General features: G+C 35.5%; 1 protein-coding gene across 1 annotated transcript in view; it reads right to left on the bottom strand.

The window, feature by feature from the left end:
• LOC125669757 (ciliogenesis and planar polarity effector 1-like) overlaps window positions 1-22,800 on the bottom strand; it is a 68,787-nt gene that overhangs the window by 5,034 nt on the left and 40,953 nt on the right. Inside the window, exons 22-41 of the mRNA XM_048904488.2 lie at window positions 14,791-16,136; window positions 14,606-14,692; window positions 14,144-14,483; window positions 13,192-13,980; window positions 13,000-13,103; window positions 12,506-12,548; window positions 11,581-11,713; window positions 10,845-10,975; window positions 10,562-10,679; window positions 9,627-9,763; window positions 8,058-8,350; window positions 7,693-7,837; window positions 7,281-7,489; window positions 6,381-6,524; window positions 4,005-4,251; window positions 3,223-3,724; window positions 2,097-2,426; window positions 1,365-1,484; window positions 1,012-1,110; window positions 471-590 (exon numbers count right to left, since the gene is read on the bottom strand). Of these exons, the coding sequence (XP_048760445.2) occupies window positions 471-590; window positions 1,012-1,110; window positions 1,365-1,484; window positions 2,097-2,426; window positions 3,223-3,724; window positions 4,005-4,251; window positions 6,381-6,524; window positions 7,281-7,489; window positions 7,693-7,837; window positions 8,058-8,350; window positions 9,627-9,763; window positions 10,562-10,679; window positions 10,845-10,975; window positions 11,581-11,713; window positions 12,506-12,548; window positions 13,000-13,103; window positions 13,192-13,980; window positions 14,144-14,483; window positions 14,606-14,692; window positions 14,791-16,136 (5,437 nt within the window). The remainder of the gene's footprint in view (window positions 1-470; window positions 591-1,011; window positions 1,111-1,364; window positions 1,485-2,096; window positions 2,427-3,222; window positions 3,725-4,004; window positions 4,252-6,380; window positions 6,525-7,280; window positions 7,490-7,692; window positions 7,838-8,057; window positions 8,351-9,626; window positions 9,764-10,561; window positions 10,680-10,844; window positions 10,976-11,580; window positions 11,714-12,505; window positions 12,549-12,999; window positions 13,104-13,191; window positions 13,981-14,143; window positions 14,484-14,605; window positions 14,693-14,790; window positions 16,137-22,800) is intronic.

Genomic DNA, 22,800 nt, shown 5'->3' with positions numbered 1-22,800 from the left:
TAAGATTTTTTTTTGTGATCTTGATCTTGACCAAATGATCTTGCTTCATTGTCTGATTATAAGCAATCAATTAAAGCCAAGTATGAGCTTCTAATATCTCTCCTTAATAAAATCGTGATCTGATCAAATATTTCTAACTTAAAATTTTTAATGCCTCAGTTTCACGGCCCTAGGGCCAAATCTTAAAATAAATTACCCCCTACAGTACAACACAGTTACAGCCAACAAGATTATAATGAATTCATGCTGAGAGTGAAGTCATTTTCATTCTCTACAGTTTTAAAACATATCATGTTCTTTTTGGATATAACGAATAATGGTAATAATGAATTAAAATTAAAATAATGAATAAAAATCCTTAGCATTTCACTATAAGCATGTTTTACTGTAATCTATACAGAGACTTTCCTGCATTTACAAACAATGCGTGGGATTTGTTGATGCTCTTTCGTAAAAGCAAGTTTTCTTACCTTTGAAAGGAGCTTGTATGTTTTTCAGTTGCTGTACATAAGTCTTGGGTTTATGCTGAGGTTTGTGGGACTTTAAGAATGTGTGACCTTGGGGCTTACTAAATCCTTTTGTTCGTACACCTGTAAGATGAAAGATGCAATATTACTTTTGATTCACAGAAGTTAACATCAATACACATGTACATGTATACACTAGAATTTCAAATTACCGTATCTAAATTGTTTAAAACAAATATTCCACTTACAGAATTTGATAATTTATGCTAAATTGATGAAATGAAACTTTTTCAATAGAATTTAATAGTACATGTAATTAACCAAGTTTTGCAAGTACCGGTAAATTCAATCTGTCTGAATAATAGATTTTATGATACATGTGTAAAGAACCTATACACTTAATGAGCCAATTCTATAGCAAGTCTTATCATTAAGAGTAAAGTTTAGGAGATAAATAATTATGTTATGATTCATAATGAAAAGAAACCCCGGATCTTGATACATGAAGCACTTCAAACAAAACAGCTGTGTTCTACACACTGACCAGTCTTGTTTCCGGGGTTCAGATGCTGTAGTTGTTCCACATAGGTCTTTGGTTTGTGGGCGGGGCCGGTGGACTTCTTCGGTACTGTTGTTGTCTTACCTGTGATACATACATAATTTTCTCATTAACTGACATTGATTTATACATGAGAATAATTAAGTCCAAAAGAAACCAAGAGTATTTTCCCCTTTACCTCCTTTCAAACAAATGCAGCAATAACTATACTTCGTAAATAATAAAACTGTCTCTTTCTACAATACTTCATATTCAGTTAGTGAAGAACACAACTCCTTTATCATCTTAATTTATACAATCCTTCAACATGAAATGATGTTCTTTCTATCATGGTTTACCTGGCGGAGCATGTACTCGAGGAACAATGGGCGTGCCAAATTTAGGCTGATTTTCTCTCATATCTTTCAGCCTCTCTGCATATGTTTTCACCCTCCTTGGAGACACTTTTCTCTTTGGTTCTGTAATACAAATTCATCTTCCATCATGAGCTAAACCGAGCCAATTATCATCGCTTCTTTTCATTCTCTGTACATTGCACTATGTTGTATATCTTATAGTAATTCAATGCTGGATTTCTTGACTGCTTTTTTTCCTGATTTTGAAAGCTAGAATTGCTATTCCTATCCAGCTACAATGCTACACCTTTGTTGTCTCAAATCTTAGTCAATGCAAGTATATGCTACCGAAACTACTATGAATTCTACTGGAAATATAAATGTGCTCTTTATTACTTTACTAGTTTCAGTTTTTAAACCATGTTTTTGTTTATATTTCATATAACATTGATATCTTTTTTTTTCATTTTGCATATATGATCTTTCATTTTCCATATACATGTATAATCTTAAATGTTAGAAAATGCTGAATTTGAAAACTACATATGTAGAAATGCTGAATTTCAAAGCTAAAAATACCAAATTAGAATGCTAGAAATGCTGATGAATGCTAGAAATGTTAATTTCCATTACTAGCAATGCTTACGAATTAAATGCTAATGCAAGCTTTTCTGCAATGTTTAGGCTTTAATGCACAGCTTCGGGTATTAAAAAAAAACTGCATAATCTAAATACCTTGAACAGTGAGATGATCTTGACTAGTTCTCCTGTCAGTTGGTTCCCTGTCCATCATTTTTCTGACAGGTTCCTTTGTCTTGGATACAGATTCTCTCTCTGACATTTTAACCTCTCTAGGTTCTTCCTCCCATGTTTGTTCACTGGACACCTGGATCCTTGGAGCTTTCCTAGTCAACTCTGGTCTCTGCAGTTTCACAAGGTCCTTAAATGATTTTGGTTTATACACTTTGACTGGTTCTTGCTTCTTTTCTGGTTCTCTATCTCTCACAGTGAAATCCTGACTGGCATCCATGTTTTCTACGGCTCTTGCATACTCTGAGATTTCTCCTGCAGAACATAAAAATATCAGGATTACAATTTCTGCTTGCTGTACATTTTAGACAAATATTAGCTATATGCATTATCATTAACCAGGAGAAACTTGAAACACACAAAAAAAAACATTAACAGAAATGTACAATCATATTAAAAAAATTATACATAATAAATGGACTTGTTGAATTATATCCAAGGCATTCAATTCTCTAAAATTATCAACCCAAATCCCATGTGAATAAGGCACAATTAAATTAATTCAGTCAGATTATTATTCAAACCTATTAAAATTTGAGTAAAATTTTCATTCTGTTAAACACGATTTGAAATCAAAATGCTAAGAGTATCACATGGAGCGTAGCATGTTACAGTCACAATAAAATTTAGGCTGAAGAGGTCATAAACTACAGGTATGATAAAAAATATCTCTTTTTTAAACTCAGTTTTACATACACTGTAGGTCAATAAGTCTTATTTTGGGGTAAAGCTATACCAGTAAAAACACAAAATCTAAGGCTTTCAAATTGTCAAGTGTCCTCAAATTTTAACTATATTCAACTTCTGAAATACAAATCTGTATTGATTGATTTTTTTATAGATAATTTTGTTTATAAAATTACACATAAAATAATAAAAACACTACAAATACCAATGCATAGATGACATGGCAATTTCTATTCTGGTTATTTCTTATTTACTTTTATTTCATTGAAATGCTGGAGGCCAAGTTGTTACTTTTCCTAATTTCAATGGTGCTGATACAAAGGCTTTGCCATCAGAAAATTACCGAATACTTGTACTTTCTCACCTGTTGTTTCTGCAGTCCTCTGCATGTAATCATCGGAGTCTATGAGTTTCAGTCTGGGCACGAGTCTGCCTGGTGTTTTGGGACTAACTGCTCGTCTGACTGGCTGCATGCTATACTGTTTCTTCATCTCTTCATGGTCTTGTAAGATGATGTCATCATACTCTCTCTCCTGCACTTCACTGGAGATTCTGACTGTCTGCTGCCTCTTTGGACTGGTCTGTCTGTACACTGCCTGTGTACCACTGACCTTTGGACTGTGTACTGGTCGGAAACTGCTGACCTTGGGACTACGGTCTCTAACTGGGGAGGTTTTAAGTGTAGTTCTCTCCCTTGGAGGAGATTTAGACTTTTTCCTTCTTGGACTCCTTTCTCTGACTGGTAATTCCGGTGGCAGTTGAGGTTTGTCTGTTAAGATGTCTCCAAGCAATTGTTGTGCATCTTTCAGCCTTTTCTGCATGTTTTCCCTGCCTGATACACCTTTGTCAGACACCTTAAAGGTTCCCTATTTTAAACAATAAAAGTTAATGGCATTTTTATTTTTATTACTTCATACTCATTGCATAATTCAAAGTGTTTACTTTAAGTTGTTTTAATTTTACAATTGTTTGACTGCACTACTTCACATGCTTTAAATCCACTAAATTTCACTTCTAACAGATGACAAAGGAGTTTTAAAGATATTTGTGCAATAAAATCAGTAAAAAAAAACCCAAGTAAAACACCAGACATTCTTATGGCTACAGTGTATAAAAAGAACAAGGTATAGGCAGATATATTATTACCTTAAACTTGGAACTAGTGTCAGGTTTAAACGGCTTCTTCTCGTGTTCGCGGAGCTCCATTCGGTACCTCTTATACTCCTCCATTCTCTCGTGTCTTTTGTCGATCATCCATAACCTCAGTTGTTCCTTTTCCTCGTGTCTCCTCTGTTCTTCCTCTTTACTGTCTGGGGCTCTGGACATCTTTTCTAGGATCTCTAGGCTGTGTCGGATACGTTCCCTCTCTTCTTCTGTGTGATCAGTTCTGGCACTGAATGAATGAAGGCAATAAATATACATAATGAGAGACTCTCTGGGGCCTGAATTGCTCACCAGATCTATTTTTACAACAGCAATCAAACAGCCTTGGGACATAATGTAAATTGAAGCATTTGTAAGCTGACCAGATTCTGTAGAATACATTTCAATTTGTAAAAACATAAATAATTGTGAGTGCTAGACTCCAAAGGACTTGAATGTTAATGAATCAATAATAAATAAATAAATGTGAGATACTTCATTTTGTGAGAGATGTTCTTACAAATCAACACAAATATTAATAACTCTTATATGGGAAGGAATCTACAGGATTGGTATTGGCCAACAGTTGATTCTGAATCATAGCAATCGCAATGAAATTAAGTTTGCTTCAAATTGGACCACTGGGAAGATTCAAATTGGACCACTGGGAAGATTGTTAAGTGTTGGACAGTGACAGAAGAAATTCCCAAAGTAAGACAGTAGAATATTTTTTAATGAAAAATAGAAGTTAAAAAACTTATAATTCACTATGAATATCAATGTATGGCTACCAGACCTTCAAGAATTACCATGTGATGTGCACTTAGAAATTTCTTATTCCAGACACAAACTTTTGTACTAACTCGATCCATATAGAATGTTCATGACTGTTACACCTCAATAGTATAAACTACTGTATATTTACTTATGATTGCAGTAATCATATTTTAAAAGTTTTGGTGCTGTCACTATTACTTTAATTCATGATCAGCATCAAGATATGAATGAACAGAAATCATGTTTTTAACAGCAAATACTTTCAAAAATATCACCAAGTACCATACATGCAGCATTTTAGAGTTATTTCTGGCTGTATCCCAATCTTACACTGAAGATAATATAAATAAAAGATTAACCTCTGTAGAAATTCTGTGAAGAGAGTTCACTTAAAGTAAATAAATTATGGAATTATCTTGTACACTCCAAGCCAATATTGCCAGCTGTCACAAGCTTAGATCTTAGATCCCCCCCCCCTCCCCTCCTGGTTCATCGTTTGACATCTGATTTTTTTCATGCCTTACTATCTCCAGAAATATACCAGGAAATAATCAAAGGATGTGGTCATGGAGTTACGCAGATCACAATAATTGGTGTACATCTCAGGCTTGGTTTGACAATAATCATATAATAGTTCAACGTCTTCACCATTTGAAACCTTGCGTTTTCATGTTAAATCACATTTCATTTAGAAGTGAAAGCATACCTTAATCTCAACTAGAATTGTTCTAATGCGACTAATACACCCCCCCCCCCGGGGCTTATCATCATCATGTTTCATCTGAAGGTACCGAATACACCAAATTCCTTTGACCTTGATATTGATCAATAAACATGGTGTAATAAACAGTGCAAATTAAAAGAAATCCATGCACTAGGCTCTTATACAATGTCTGGACAAATCATATCTGCAGACAGACAGACAAACTGACAGAATGATTCCATTATGTCCTAAACTTATGCAGTAGTCTCTGTGAGACAACAAGTCATTACAAAATCTAAAACAAAATGATAAAGTCCATAAACTTGAAAAAATGTCTGTCAAATGAAGAAAAATTGTCCAATCATGATGAATATATGAGATGCACATTTTTTATGGGGAATAAAATAGAAGGTGCACAATTCCATACAAGATATACAGAGTTTTAATCAAATCTGTTCATTGGTGTTAAAGATATGCTCTGGACAAATTACGTCTGTGGAAAGGTGAACAGATAGACAAGGTGATTCCAATCCATCCCCTCCCTAAACTTTGTTTGCAGGGGGTGTAATAAATAGGATATCATGAAAGCAATTTAAGAGGAGGGATAGTTAAAAAGGGTATGCTAAGACAATTTTACATTGATTTTCATGCAGTGATAAAAAAGTTTTGAAAAAGGAGGGGGGGGGGGGGGGAGGGGGGGGCTAAGCCTGCAGGTTCTGATACCAATAGTATTGTAAACATGGCTTAACTTTGATAGCATTAATTCATGATTATGCCAAATAGTCAGTGGCTTACAACTGTGCTAAATTTTGAATATGCTACACCAAGTACACATACAATGTTTAGAATGTTTAACAATAGGCAAAATGTTAAACACTTTGATGATCTGAACCTAATACCTAGTCTTTATTCTATCAGCAAGTCTCATGGCCTCATTTTCTGTAAAGCCTGCTTCTTCTAGATCAATGTCACCATTCTCCACCATTTCTCCAATGATATCACTGATTCCACTAAGCCCTGACATCTTCACCAACTCACCAGCACTGTCAACAAAACATAAAATGTAACAAACAAGAGAATGCACTGTCAACAACACATAAAATGTAACAAACAAGAGAATGCACTGTCAACAAAACATAAAATGTAACAAACAAGAGAATGCACTGTCAACAAAACATAAAATGTAACAAACAAGAGAATGCACTGTCAACAACACATAAAATGTAACAAACAAGAGAATGCACTGTCAACAAAACATAAAATGTAACAAACAAGAGAATGCACTGTCAACAAAACATAAAATGTAACAAACAAGAGAATGCACTGTCAACAAAACATAAAATGTAACAAACAAGAGAATGCACTGTCAACAAAACATAAAATGTAACAAACAAGAGAATGCACTGTCAACAACACATAAAATGTAACAAACAAGAGAATGCACTGTCAACAAAACATAAAATGTAACAAACAAGAGAATGCACTGTCAACAAAACATAAAATGTAACAAACAAGAGAATGCACTGTCAACAACACATAAAATGTAACAAACAAGAGAATGCACTGTCAACAAAACATAAAATGTAACAAACAAGAGAATGCACTGTCAACAAAACATAAAATGTAACAAACAAGAGAATGCACTGTCAACAAAACATAAAATGTAACAAACAAAAGTACTCTCAACACACCAAAATACAATCTGCTATACCTATTTAGATTGACCATGAAAAATCCTTAACAATAGATATATACATGTCAAATGCAAACTTTTAAACAAATTTTAGATGAATTCTTACCCTTCTTTCCCCTCCTCCAAGCTAGAAGTTGTGGGTAAAGTTCTCTCTGTGGTTCTGCCAGTCCTGGGAGTGGGAGATCTTCTGGATGACTTGGGGGTCCTAACAGGAGATTTGCGGGAAGATTTTGGAGTTGGTACCGGCTCCTTCACTTTTCCGGGTTGAGGTCTGGTTTCATCCACACTTCCAAGAGTATCCACGGTGTTCAACATCTATAGTAGTAAATATCAAATAGATGCATTCCAGAATGGAAAATCATTACAACATAAGCAAAGTGCTATCATATCTAACACTGCAACCTTTAACTCTTGATATTTCCATGTCAACAAAAGTATTTTCAAAACACTTTCTGTCCTTAAATGTAGTCTTAAATCAGATTACAATGAAAATTATACTTCCACATATGACATTATACCAGTCTTGTGTTGTGGAAGTCTCTCTCAATATTATAAGCCATATTGTCTATAGCCGACATCTGTCTGCCCATGTCCCTTAGTCGCTCAATCACCGCTCCTCTCGATCCTTCCACGCTGTCTCTTGGCATCACCGCCACAGAAACCCTGACAGTGACAAAATTCATATATAACATAGCTCACGCTTACATGTGCAGTATGTTGACCACTTCTTTTTCACATTCATAAATGTTTTCTTTGAAATGTTATTTAATTGAGAGAGTATTTTATCCATCATCCAATTCTGATTAATCACAATAATGAGCATCTCGAATGGAAATCTGTGTCTGAACTGATCAAGTTTCCTTTCTTACAATGTATTACTGACCTGTTGTGGTGTGGAGCATGAGATTCAAACATCCGGACGGTAACAGAGTCCTGCTTAAATGGACGTTCTACAACTGGCTGAGCTGGCTGTAGGGTAACTCTCATAGATTCCTCAAGTTCCTCAAGGTTACGCCCATTGGCTGTTGTCATGGTTACTGACTGTGGAGCCAGACCAAGGTCATCACCTGCTTTCTCCTCTTTTTCTGGAAGTTTGCCAAGGTCTTGCAGAACAGCTGAGGCATCCAAGTCCACAACATTAATGTAAGATCTTCCACTGGGTCTCTCCTTAACAGGCTACAAAATTAATATCAACTAAAGACAATGTTCATTGCATTTCCTCATGTGCAATGGGATTTTTTTTGGGTAAAATAAAATATAAACTATTCATTCATTAGGAAAATATATATAAATAATAAAGATTGAGACAATTTCATACGAATTTTTTTTTTAAAACCCATCCCCACCCCCAATAATAACTGATAATCTGTATGCATTTTTAGTTAATGCATCATCTGAAGACAAAGTACAATTTGCATGTTATTTCAATATGTTTCATCACTTCAAAGCAGTGAATCTTTTGAATATTCATGAACTTTAATATCTTCATGTAAATTCCAAATGTTGCCAAGTTGCTAAATTACGGTTCTCATGACTAATTTTGTATAGGTATAAGTAAGAATGAACAAATTGAATGCTACCAAAAAATCATATATGTCTCAAAAGTTTCTCTATGTGTACTTATTCTAGCGAAATTCAATTTAGTGGTTTGGTAGTGAAGCAAGTTTTGCTAAATTATGAAAATCTCTACTCATTATCAAACACAGAACAAGCACTTAATCATGACTATGCCAAATAATGCATCAGCTCCAATTGTACCAAATATTTAATACTATAAAATAGTAATCAGCTCAGATTGTACCAAATATTTAATACTATAAAATAGTAATCAGCTCAGATTGTACCAAATAGTAATCAGCTTAGATTGTACCAAATAGTAAATCGTCTCAGATTGTACCAAATAGCACATCAGCTCAGATAGTACTAAATCTTTAATACTATAAAATAGTAATCAGCTCAGATTGTACTAAATATTTAATACTATAAAATAGTAATCAGCTCAGATTGTACTAAATAGTAATCAGCTCAGATTGTACCAAATAGTACATCAGCTCAGATTGTACCAAATAGTAATCAGCTCAGATTGTACCAAATAGTACATCAGCTCAGATTGTACCAAATAGTACATCAGCTCAGATTGTACCAAATAGTACATCAGCTCAGATTGTACCAAATTTTGAATATGCTACAATAGGTGCACATAGAGAACTTTTGACACAGATGGGAAGGGTATTAAGCCATGCAATATACAAACTGGAAGTACAGTAAAATTATGAATTTGTGTAGTAAGAAAACTCAGTCTGGTCACATTTTTGGTGTTTTATTTAATCTGACTACTTCACAGATTTTCCTCTCGACTTTTTGCTTAGAAAGACATGAAGAAGGTATCCTAGATATGCAATAAAATTTTATTCCCATGCAATATAAGAATAGCACAGAATTGGTAACTTACCCCTTGATGAACATCGGGAGTGGGCGGTTGTCCATTGGCATCAGCGAACCTCAGTCCCAGATAAATGTCTGGGGGTAGAGGTCTACCCTGCCGACTTCTGTTGTATTCCATTATCGCTTCCTGGATGGGATCCACTCCTGAAACAACAGAAAAATGAAGAACACTGTGTAACTGGGAAAAATGATAAATCATGAAAATAGTGAAATAAAACTATCACATTAATTTTCCAATCTTCAGTATAAATTTTTTATTCTCCATTGCTTTTTTTTTTCACAAAAGTCACTGGGCTTGCCGATTTGGTGAATTTGAAAAAGAAGGCAGCTAGAGGAAACAGCTTTGTGTACCAACTAATGAATAAAAGTTTCATTCAGACATTAGTGAGGGGTCACAACTAATGAATAAAAGTTTCATTCAGACATTAGTGATGGGTCATCGACAGAGTAAAGAAGAGAACACAATCATAAGTGAGATACCCTGAAAAGAAACACTATGCAGAAGTGATGTCACTTACAGCAGTAATGGTAATGACATGACTCAGAAGTGATGTCACTTACAGCAGTAATGGTAATGACATGACTCAGAAGTGATGTCAGTTACAGTAGTAATGGTAATGACATGACTCAGAAGTGATGTCACTTACAGTAGTAATGGTAATGACATGACTCAGAAGTGATGTCACTTACAGCAGTAATGGTAATGACATGACTCAGAAGTGATGTCACTTACAGCAGTAATGGTAATGACATGACTCAGAAGTGATGTCAGTTACAGTAGTAATGGTAATGACATGACTCAGAAGTGATGTCACTTACAGTAGTAATGGTAATGACATGACTCAGAAGTGATGTCACTTACAGCAGTAATGGTAATGACATGACTCAGAAGTGATGTCACTTACAGCAGTAATGGTAATGACATGACTCATGCCTTCTTACCTGTATCTTTGGTAATTGAAGTGGCAGCTTCAGCTGTTCTATAACTGTCAATTTCTAATGATGCCCCAGTCTCTATTTGAGCATCTTCATAATTCTTTGTCATGGTGGCAAAGTCAACCTTCAAAGAAAGTGGAAAATTTACAAAACCAATCAATTTGATAAAATTGCAGAACATAAACTATTTTTGCTAATATTTACTTCTGTCTTAGCTTCCTCTTTTTCTCTTATTATTCTTTTTTTTTTTCTTTTTAATTTACAACAGACTTTTAACAAAATTGTGTACCTTTTTCCTTTTTTCTTTCTTTTCTTTGGCCAGCTGTTCCTTCATCAACATGGTTGTCCTATACTGCACCCTTGCATTTGTGTCTGCCTCAAAGTCATTTTCATTCATATGAAGGTAATTCTCAAAGGAACCTGAATAAATTTGAGCTGACACATTGCAACAACATGCATGTATGACAATGAAAAAACTTTAGATGCAAGTGTTTACTAGGTTAAAAAAGTATCTGCTGAAAGAGAGATCTAATGCAATTACAAGGCACATTCCATAACACTGCAAATGCTTGTCTCATCTTGTGATCAACAACATGACCAAAATGGGGGATTTTTTGGCAATATTTCCGACACCAAAATACCAAATATAAAATTGTGGATGTGTATATCCTACTCCTACATCACTTTTACAGTGCATTGAAGTGGAGATGTTTTCTTGCACATTTCATAATTGTTGCAGTTGTCATTAATATTTCTTTAGTACCACATTTTAGTTTTGATATGTGACACCCATTATAGGTAACGATGGAGAATCTTTGTTAGAGTGGGTTCAAATCCTAAAGGAGACTTTTACACTTCTCTAATATTTCAATTTTTGAAAATTTCTCTTTCTCTCAAAAAACCAGCATGGGTACCCTATCCTTATTCTGGTTCTATGATTTCATTATTACTGGAGGGACATGTCACGCATGACACCCCTATTTTTGGTTAGTGTATTGGGCCTCCTAAAGCCTTCAGACACCCACCTGGTTGGATGGCATATCCATCATGGATGCCCTCTTCCTCATCCTCCTCCTCTCCTGTCTCGGATTTTTCCGTGACATCTGCCTCGGCTTCTTCAGTGGTTTCCTTTGCAGATTCTGGTGACTCTGAGGCGGACTAGAAAAATATATAATTATATACCTTCAAACACCCATCCCATTGTTCACTTCTCTTCAATAATTTACCTGCCACACATGCTCTATAGTTAGCAATACTGCTAATTGAGGATTTTCAATAAAGTCGGCCAACAAGTCTATTTTCTCTAAAAACATTCTTCATACACTAAATTTCTATACCAATTGTATTTCTGAAACATTAAAAATACTTGATATAAAAACACATGTACTCTTTAATTTTTCTCTTGAAATTCTCTAAAATTGTATGATATATAATAAAAATTGCACTTAGATATAAAATCTCATTGTAAAAACAAATTTCACATCTGCAACTTTTCAAAAAAAAAATTCATAGAAACATCAATCTTTGTGAATTTAAGCATACTATTCAAGAATAATAGGTTTCCAGACAGTTAGGATAAGCATGCAGCGATAGATTTACATGTTGACATTGGCAAACTCCAACCAAGGTATATAAATTCATGAAGCAACCAAAATAGAATACTAAACTGAGTTGCTTGTGGGGTGGGGGTATGAGGTGACGACCATCCTCACAAGCATCAGATGCAGTAGATCATACAGTAAATGATTACTGCTTTATTTCTTCAATTCACTTATTTAACCCTTAGAAATTGAAGTTTGGCTTAAGAGCTGTACTGACAACCCGTATGCATATATACAGAAGTTATGAGTCAAAAGAATGAATTAGAATTCTCTTTGTTCAAAATTCTCATATATACATCTACCAGCCCACTAAATGTACATTGACAGGGAGAAACCATCACAGGCTTACTTTCTCTGATGTTTCTTTTTTCACTGGCTTTTCTTTTCTTCTCCTATAAGAACAAATTTAAATATTTTGGGTACATTAGCATAACTTGCATAATATGCATCACACACTTCACGTTTCCAAACGGTGTTGGTTACTGTAGTGTACTTATTTAATGTAAAATGAAGTGCAATCGGAACTGAAGTACAATTTGCCTTTATCATGATTTAGCAGTTATCCAGCTCCAGGTTTGGCAGTGATACATTTATTCTTTGTCATCATGTATATGTATGTTTTTGTTTTTATTATACAGTGTATTTTACTTCCATTGCATTTGGTATTTTACAAAATGAATTATAATTCATATATAAGGAGCTCTGGGATGTTAAACAAGGCTCTTACAGGTAGGAGTACTTTCAGAATAACTTTCACTGTGAACAACTAAATTATGACTTCTGGTTAAATAAGTAACCATTCAGTATCATTCATGTTTTGAAAGCAAGTTTCTAAAATTTTGCCTCAAAGATCTTTTCAATTCAGCGTCTTCCTTCTGAGCTTGTAGGTTAGCCTGTAATAGCTCACTTCCCAGTTGTTTCTGTTGAATTTCTTCAAGACTTTCAACCTAAAAGAATGATCAAAAGATTACACATCTATCCAATCATTTCATGAGAAGTTTGTAATACAACTGAAGGCTCAAAATTCAAACTGACCTGCTGTTTAAAAAAATCTCTGGCATGCCTGTATTTCATCATTTCCTTCTGCTCTAGATCTTGTTCATGAGCTACAAGCAATGCTGGATCTAGCAGACGTCCAAAATTGGAAACATTTTGAGGCCCAAGAAAAGGTTTGTCTTCTGGAACCAGTTTCAGAAGAGGCATTTCAATAGACTGAGGCACAATCTGGGGTTGAATGTCTGGTTTCTGAGTCACTGGTGGAATGAAGAAACTCTCTTGGTATGAAGGAGGAGGATGGGAAGCTTGGCTAGGTGAGATATGTGGCTGATGATGGCCGTGTATCCTACCTGGTTCTGTGTAAACCATGGAAGGAGCACGACCTTGTTCCAGGCGTAACAGGGGAATGTCCTGGTAGTCCTCCAGTGGTGGTCTCTGTGGTTCTTCAGCCCATGCAGGCATTGGAATGGGAGGCAGTCTGAATGGCTCCTCATCAGTGTCCCTCTCTGCCTCTACTTTCAGATATCTAGGGATAAAATTTGGGTCCTCTGGAGTTTTCTGGAACCTTTCTCCTGACCTGCTTCGCCTTCCATCTACCTGCCTCACATGTCGACTTTGTTCTTCTGGAGAATCCAATCGTCTTCTTGGTGACCGTCTTCTGGCTCTCCTCCTGTCCTCTGTTGTTTCCAGTTCCTCAAGAACTATAGTGTTCCTCATGTTATTTACCCCTGGAGGACTGCGATGTACAGCTTGTCGTTGTGAGACAAAGGATTCTTCCACTGGGTCTTCCAAAGCTCCCATCATTGCCATCATACTCTTGTGCTGTGCCTTAGTATATACATTAAAAAAAACATACTCGAATAAAAACGGAGATACAAACCCTTCATAATTACCATCATCTTTACGTTAGAACTAACTATCAGTGAGAATATCTTTTTAACAGTTATTTATATGGTTATTCTATTATCAATGAAACTAAGTGTTACTTTACCTCCATCATTCTTCTTAACTCTCCTCTGATGACACTTTGAATTTCATGTGCCAAGTTGCCTGGAACTTCCTGTTGGGTCACATGACCATTTTGACTTCTGTAGCTTGGAGACTGACCCCTGACCTGTGATGACCTTCTGCCAGGACTCCCTCTATCTCTTGACTGTCTCATTTCATCCATTGTTGATCGTCTTCCATGACTGCCATTGGTAGAGTGTCTACTACCATTTGTAGAATGTCCTCTGCTTCTTCTACTAGATGACCATCTATCTGTATCAATTTGTCTTCCAGAATCTTCATATTCAGCATCTCTTTCCCTAGAACTTGGTCTGTTTCCAGATCTAAAGTTGCATGTAACCATACCAGCATCAGAATAACAGTGAGTACAATAATGAATTGTCAGAGTCTTATATTTACATTATAACTCATTCATTGTATAATAAAGTGGTCCTTGCAGCATTACCTGATGAATGTGTTTGTGGCCTGAAACTCTTTAGTAAAATCCTCCTGGTCAAGGGAACTAACCTCCAGAGAAGTACTCTCATCTTTGCTACAAAACAAAAGTTCAATTTTCATCTTCTCTCACTAAAAGTACAGTGTGAGAGAATCAGTGCTATCATTCCTACCAACAAATTGCCTCAAACATACCCAATCAATAATTCTTCATAGGCGGAGTGCATCTGACTGGCCTCTTGGTCCGGTTCCACGTCTGAGCTCCTGCTCGGTGGACGGTCTGCTCTTCGTCTGGGTCGTCTAGGTTTCTTTAGAGCCTCCGTCACTTCCGAGTTCACCTGCACTATCAGGTTATCCAGAGACTGTCGATCAGCCATTTCTCTGCTCTCCCTTAGGGTACTCCTCCTGCTTGCAGATTTTTTGGCTGTACTGTATTTATTCTCTAGTAGCCACAGTGCCAACACTACCAGACGTGGCGATACAACAATCTTCATGGTTGGTCGAAAGTCCAAGTCCTGTTCTCCTTTCCAATGCAGTCCAAGAGAATGTTGTTTCTTGCACCACACAGCTAACCAATCCAAACACATCTGCAGGCGAGCATATCTTGGACCAAAATCAGTCTCCACTGACCACAGATTTTCACCACCAACTTCCTGGTCTTTGTACAAAGCTTCCTCTGACTGGTGAAATTTAGATGCTAAATTTGTCAGTTTTGCTTTAGCTTGTGAAGAAGAACTGTCAATATGTTCTGCAGACCTAACATTTTGACTTCTACCTGGAGAAGACATCACCACTAAATTTGTCTTTACATCACTGGGTCTGCTGATTTTATTTAATTCTTCAAACTCCTTTATACAAATGTTTTCAGCAAATGGCATTAAAAGTGGAAAAGGTATAGATGTGCTTCTTTTCTCTAAATCCTCCACTTTGATGAAAGAAATGGCACAGAATGTGTCCAAGAACTCCAAATATGACAGTTTTGTTTCAAAAGGTCTGGATCCAATGTAAAATGCTAACATTTCTGGAGGCTGACTTGAGGTAAGACTCCCAGCCGGCATTCTCCCACTGCTGTCAAAAACAAACTCCTCATATGCTCCATACACCTTCTTTTTCTTCTTCAATACTTTGAGGACAGCCTCACATTGCTTGGAAAAATAAACAGACAGGGACTGCCCTCTGGGGGAGGCTTGAAAAAATGTGACAGATTTTCTCCCATCATTCTCATCTTCTTCCTCCTGTTCTGGCTTAGCAGATTTCCCATCATCCTCTGGTTGAATGAACACTGTCTGCCAGTCGTTGAGGAATTTTTCTAGTTTTTCCTGTACCTCAGCATCCAAGATCTCCATGTCATTAAAATGCTCTGCCAGAATGTCTGCTGTGTCTTCTGAAGGGGGAAATTCCAACAACAGGGACAAAATGACTTTGTAAATGCATCCCTCATCTGGGAGAAACCGACTGAAGGTCAACATATGCACTGCCCACTGAAGTGTGGTGAAACATTCTTTATTCCATTTTTCACCTTCTTTAGATTCCCAGCTATCCTATGAAAACAAACATTGACTTTTAATTGGATATTTAAAAAACTCAAATGACAATACATTGTATCCTGATTAATAAAACAGAGTGCTTGTCAAAAATTTATCTTTCTGAGTCTACTACATGGGAGTGGGGGCAATTCTGAGTATAAACTTTGATACTGAAAACAAAGCAAACTGAGGAATAATCATGATTCTAAGTAGGAGAATATTTGTACTATGGAACTTTAAACCATACATTTGCACCTCTTCCTAACCCATGAGAAAGCAAACTAAAAGTTGGAAAGAATTTTTATATGCTTTTTCATGGAAGGGATTATTTTGAACAAGCATTCTAAGAGTATTGCATGGCAATACACAGTCCCCTACCAGATGCAAAAATTACTGTACCACAACAATACTCAAAGTTCATTATGTAGGTTATGGTAAGAGGGAAAATTGGGAAACCAGGATAGGAATGGTTGGAAATCAACTACTATTCAGGTACAAAGACTAGACCAGGGAAAAAGACAAATTTATAATTAGGTTTAGATCTTTAATCAAGTCAATAAACTGTGACATGTAGGTGATCATGAATAATTTAGCTATATTGTTATATTACTATGCTAGAAGTTTTAATGAGTGTAGTACTCTTATCTACAGAGATAAGAAATTTGGATGTAAACTAACAATTCATACTATTTTTCAAAGTCCAAGGGCCATAATTTAATGAAAAATCAATGGACCGAGACGAAATTCAAACTAGATCTGCAACTTGTTATGGCAAAGCAATGTACCAAATATCAAATGAATATCTGCAAGCACAACCAAAAAAAGTCCAGAAAACTGATAATTCATGCTATTTTTTCTAAGTCCAAGGGCCATAACTAAGTGAAAAATCAATGGACCAAGACGAAATTCAAAATTGATCTGTAACTTGTTATGGCAAAGCAATGTACCAAATATCAAATGAATATCTGCTAACACAAACAAAAAAAGTCCGGAAAAACTGATAATTCATGCTATTTTTCTAAGTCCAAGGGCCATAACTAAGTAAAAAGAAAATGGACTGAGACTAAATTTGAACTTGATCTGTAACTTGTTATGGCAAAGCAACATACCAAATATATAATAAATATCTACAAGAACAGAGAAAAAGTGCGGAAAACTGGACTGATGGACAGACGGATGGAGCGCAAACCTAAAGTCCCCTTCGACTTCGTCGGTAGGGAACTAATAAAATATGTGAATATATATATTTGCATACATGCTTTGCAGAAGGTGGTTTTAAAATGGCAAGCGACTATTACCCTGGGACCATGATTTTTATAATTTTGGTAGAGGCTTCCATGTTCAGTATAACAATACATCTGTACATTTTTATTCCAGATACTGAGAAATAAAGAAGATTGATAAAGATTGCATTATTTTTAGAGGTTTTAGCACTACCCTTGCACAAAAATTGGACACCCAATACAAAAGTCAACAAGAGGTACTGTGAGCAATGCTTACTAAGAATACCCCCAGCTTACCCCAATCTCCTAAAGGGTGTTGTTAATAGGTATAAATTACCTCTTTCCTGAGTGTAAAAGAAATGAAAGCATACGCATCTTGTGTAATAATACTGATTTGGCTGATGAGTTCCATTACTTATTTAAATGTACTAATGAAACTATAAATAAAATCAAGATTGAAAAAATTATACAGTTATTATACAGATATACCATACAATTAGAAATTTAAACAGCTTTTTCATTGAAAAATGTTATTGTACTTAAAGGATTATGCAAATTATAAGAGAGAGGGCATGTCCTCCATGTTAACTGCATGCTATGTTCAATATTGTATTATATATCACAAATATTTGAGGAGATGATTTCCCCAAAAAATTGTTTTGCACGAAAATGTGTTCTTTTTGAATTACTTAACATATGTAAATAAGTCATTCAGAAAAAATCGTAAGGTAACAGACGCTACAGACCGTCAAATGTTGCTGTGGTGTGAAATATCAAAATAGTAAGATGACTTATCTCCCTTGCTTGATGACGTCAAAAGAGACCAGCCTGACGCAAATGTGTATTTGTTTATACTAACAACTGCGGGTTTCAGCCGTCAAAATGTTCAATGTGCTTACATTCAACTGTAATGTAGCAAGTCAGGTATTTCAATATACTTTTGTCTTAATGATCCAACTTTCAGAAAGACTTGGGTGTGAAATCTACACCGAGAACACAGAACTCGAATTTGTTTGACAATCATTTTACGCGATTACAGGGGTTGATGAGGATCAGTTTCGTTATACTCTACTTTGGCAAAAACTAATGGGTTTATGAAATTAAATCTTCGACCAGATGTAGTTCTAACTATTTTTGACTACAGACCAACTGCAAGCACGGTGAAAACGAGAAAATCCTGCAAAACGTTGACTGTATAATGATGGTAGTACAAATATTCATAATTTAGCATAAACATGATCTACAGTAATTTGTTTAGAAATGAAATTTCACTATGAAATAGTCACATGAAACTCTTCTGATCAGAATCTTTTTCTCTGAATAATGAATATATAAGTAAATATATTGAAGATGGGTTTAACTTTATATGTTGAAAGTTGCATTATCAGACGACACCCCCCCCCCCCTCCCTCTTTTCTGTTTAAAAAAGAATGTTCAAAGCAAATGGTGGAGCAATATTGAAATTACAAGTTTTTATATTAGGTGAAATAAACCAATTTTCATGGTCATGCAAGAGTTGGGGGATGATTTTTTTTTTCTTCAAATGAAGCATTAATTTGCATGTTGGTTTCCTTATTGGGGACAAAATTTAAAACCAAAAAATAACGTTAAATGTTAAGTTAAGTGAAAGTAAATTATTATTCTTCATATAGGCCCTAATGTCACAAATTTTATTGTAAAAGAATTTTAAGTAGCCACTTATATTTATCATTATATTCACCTGTTAAACTAAAATAGCTCAGTGCACACCATTCTCGTAAAAATCTTATGATAATAAATTCAAAATATGGCGCTCACGATGTGTGCAAAGGAAATTCCAATCTGGCTATAAAATATATCCGAGTCAGGGTGGGACTTGGGCACATAAAACCAAAGGAGGATGAGGGGGTGCCCACCATTTTTGTCAGTCAACCTTCAACTTGATAACCCCCGCCCCCCCCCCCCCCCATTTGGAAAAAAAAACCAATACTGCGTGTCTGCATGGGGTTAGAAATAGCACAAGCAATAACTATCTACATTTCTCTTATTGTCATCAGAGAATGTACTCTGAAATTATCATACATTTATCATTAACCGCTAACCAGTCAGTATTATTTCAACCGATTCGGAATAAATAGGACCTTGATCGATCTTCTTGTTCGTCCTCCGATGAAAAATCGTCAATGTGGCTCGCATTTGCATTAATTATGAGTTCAAGGTGATATCCTTGTGCAACAAACTATGGTTCCCCATTAAAAAACTCCTCCAGTTGCAAATAAATCGCCTATGGTTGTGCTTTTGTTTTGATTCGCAAATCTGAGTGTCGTCTCTTATGACGTCACAAATTCAGGAAATCAGGAACGATAATCTGGCAACGATTTTCTATTCCAAGTACCTTTGCACTTCAATTTCTTTGAGTTAATATCGTTATTAATCTTAAATAAGAGACCCATGGGTCACATCGCTCACCTGAGTCACCTTGGCTCATATTTAAAGATTTTTCCTAGATATTCACATGTAAAACTTTGATCCCTATTGGGGCCCCAACCTACTCCCGGGGGCCATGATTTTTTCAAAATTGAATCTGGACTATGTCTGGAAGCTTTCATGTGAATGTAAACTTTTCTGGCCCAGTGATTTTCAGAAGTTTTTTAATGATTTTCCCTATATATTTGTATGTAAAACTTTGATCCCCTATTGTGACCCCATCATACCCCCAAAAGCCATGATTTTAATAAACTTGAATCTGCATTATGTCAGGGAGCTTTCATGTAAATCTCAGCTTTTCTAGCTCAGTGGTTCTTGAGAAGATTTTTAAATGACCCCACTCTATTTTTGCATTTTTGTGACTATCTCCCCTTTGAAAGGGACATGGCCCTTCATTTGAACAAACTTGAAAGCCCTTGACCCAAGGATGCTTTTGGCCAAGTTTGGTTGAAATTGCCCCAGTGGTTCTGGAGAAGAAGTCGAAAATGTAAAAAGCTTACAGACAACGGACAACAGGCGATCAGAAAGCATTTTTATGAGGAATCTATGAAACAAGGTTGATAATTATGGAGAGAAAAGGTATTGTTAAAAACCGTCTTCTATGACCTTTAATGTGATAATTACCTAGGGATTGATAAATGATAAATTAATGCTAATTATTTCTTATGCAAGACCAGAATGGACCATTCTGATTGGCTGCACCTGGTGTAATTTACGTAATGCCTCAAACCAACATGGATTTTCTCACACACATTTTAATGTCATTATCACCCCAGTATTGCTGCTATCTATACTTGTGAAACAAACAAGAAACAAGAGGCCCACAGGCCTTATCAGTCACCTGAGTACTAGTGAAAAAGTATCACTACTCCCAAGGGTTATGAAATCTAGAATCTGAATATCTAAGTTGAATTTTAACATTCAGCAAAAATATAAAACAAGACATGTTCTTAAAACTTCAATGCCCTCATAAGTGCATACACTGATGAAAGGCTTCACATAATATGATAACTGTCTTAACATTAAAACCTTAAAAGATATGACTAATTTGGACCCATCCTAGAGTCAAAACCCTGGATTGTGAAATTCACCATTTTTTGTGCATCTTTTTCTGCTATTCCTTATTATGCATTTAGATTTTATACAGTACATGTATCAGCAAACTTACACATAAACACTATATACTAAGTTTGGACCCACCCTGGGGTCAAAACCCCTATCCCGGGTATCATGAAATTTACAATTTTGGTAGAAGCCTTCCTGCTTTACATCTTAATGCATTTAGTTTTTCTTAAACATGTAGTTCTAGAGAGAAGATTTTTGAAAATTGGGCAGTTTTTGCCCCGCCTCTAAGGTCCCAGGAGTGCAGGAATCATGAAATTTACAATTTAAGTCCCCCTTGTTCCAAAGATGCTTCATACCAAATATGAAAAGAATTGGAATGATAGTTATCAAGAAGACGTTAAAAATGTCTATTGTTCACACATTTAATAACTGACCATTCTGGCCCAATCCTGATACGAAAACCCCTACCCCTGGGATCATCAAAATTACAATTTTGGTAAAGGACTACCTGTTCTTTCTAAATATCTATTTAGTTTCAACATAGTATCAACAGCACTAAAGAAGGTGTTATTTAACGTAGTTCCACACTCCTGTGACGTCATAAGATTGTGCAAAGTCAATAATTTAATGACTGGAACATAAATTTTGTTGGAGTCTTTTTCAATAGTTATTGTAAAATATCTTGTTAGCCATAAAATATTTCAAAAGTCTTAGTTATATTTGAATAGTCAATGATGCGTTTCAAAATATTGAATCCAAGAACAATAACTCTGTTTTCATTAAATTATTTATCAAGTCCATTATGCAATAGATTTCCTATATTTTTCACAAACATTTTACCAAGGTGATAAGGAATTATTATCTGTGTCTTTTTATGAAATTACATAAAATTTTAATCCACGAGTGGTTTTGAATAGCTCAGTTGTATGGTGCCAGATTAAGGGTTTTTATGGGGGTATACATACTCTGGAAGCTATAGATTTGAAATTATTAAGGAAAGGTATGGATTTTTTTTCATAAATAACTATTACAGATGTACATTTACTAATATAAACAGAAAAAATGATATGTAAACCACGCTATAAAGAAATTGTGTCCATATTTGTTTGTTTTTTAACATTTTGGAGAATAAGGCTAATTCAATAATTTTGCACTTATTATACTAAAACTTGATGAACATATTGAAAATGACATGTGTTTTAGTTATTGATGTGTTTCCTGATAAATAAATGCAATTTAAAATTTTTGTTGTTGTTTTTATTTTAAAACAACAACAGATAACTGTTTCCAATGAATTTCATAAAAATCTACATAGGGGTACATTACTTCAGTAATGTCTGTAATGAAAATAAATCTGGAAATCCTTAACTAATTTGCCTTTTCTCATTACTCTGAATGTTAATCTATTGATTACAAACAAAAAAATGCTACCTAAACCCCAAAAATCCAGGACTAAGGACCCACCTTAAGTGTTTTACACATAAACACTATATACCAAGTTTGGCCTCATCCTGGGGTCCCATTCTTGGGTCAGAACCCCTACCCTGGGAATCATGAAATTTACAATTTTGATAGAGGCCTTCCTGCTCTACATCACCATGCATTTACTTTTTCTTACACATGTGTGGTTTTTGAGAAGAAGATTTTGAAAATTGGTCAATTTTGGGCAGTTTTGCCCCGCCCCTAAGGTCCCTGGGGTGCTGGAATCCTGAAAGCGACAGACCTAAGTTGTTAAAACAGGTAGTGACAGTTCCATCGCCAAACACTCGGCATCAGGTGTGAATGTCACGGGTCCTCAGAGATGACTTAAAAACGGATGACCTGTGTCACAGTAGGTGTGACACGCTAAAGAACCCTCACTGCTCAATGGCCCTAAGCGCCGAGCATAAGCCTAAATTTGAAGCCCTTCACCGGTCTTGGTGACG

This window comes from Ostrea edulis, chromosome 4, assembly GCF_947568905.1.
Source record: "Ostrea edulis chromosome 4, xbOstEdul1.1, whole genome shotgun sequence".
Taxonomy (NCBI): domain Eukaryota; kingdom Metazoa; phylum Mollusca; class Bivalvia; order Ostreida; family Ostreidae; genus Ostrea; species Ostrea edulis.
This window is presented reverse-complemented; position numbering and strand designations above follow the sequence as displayed.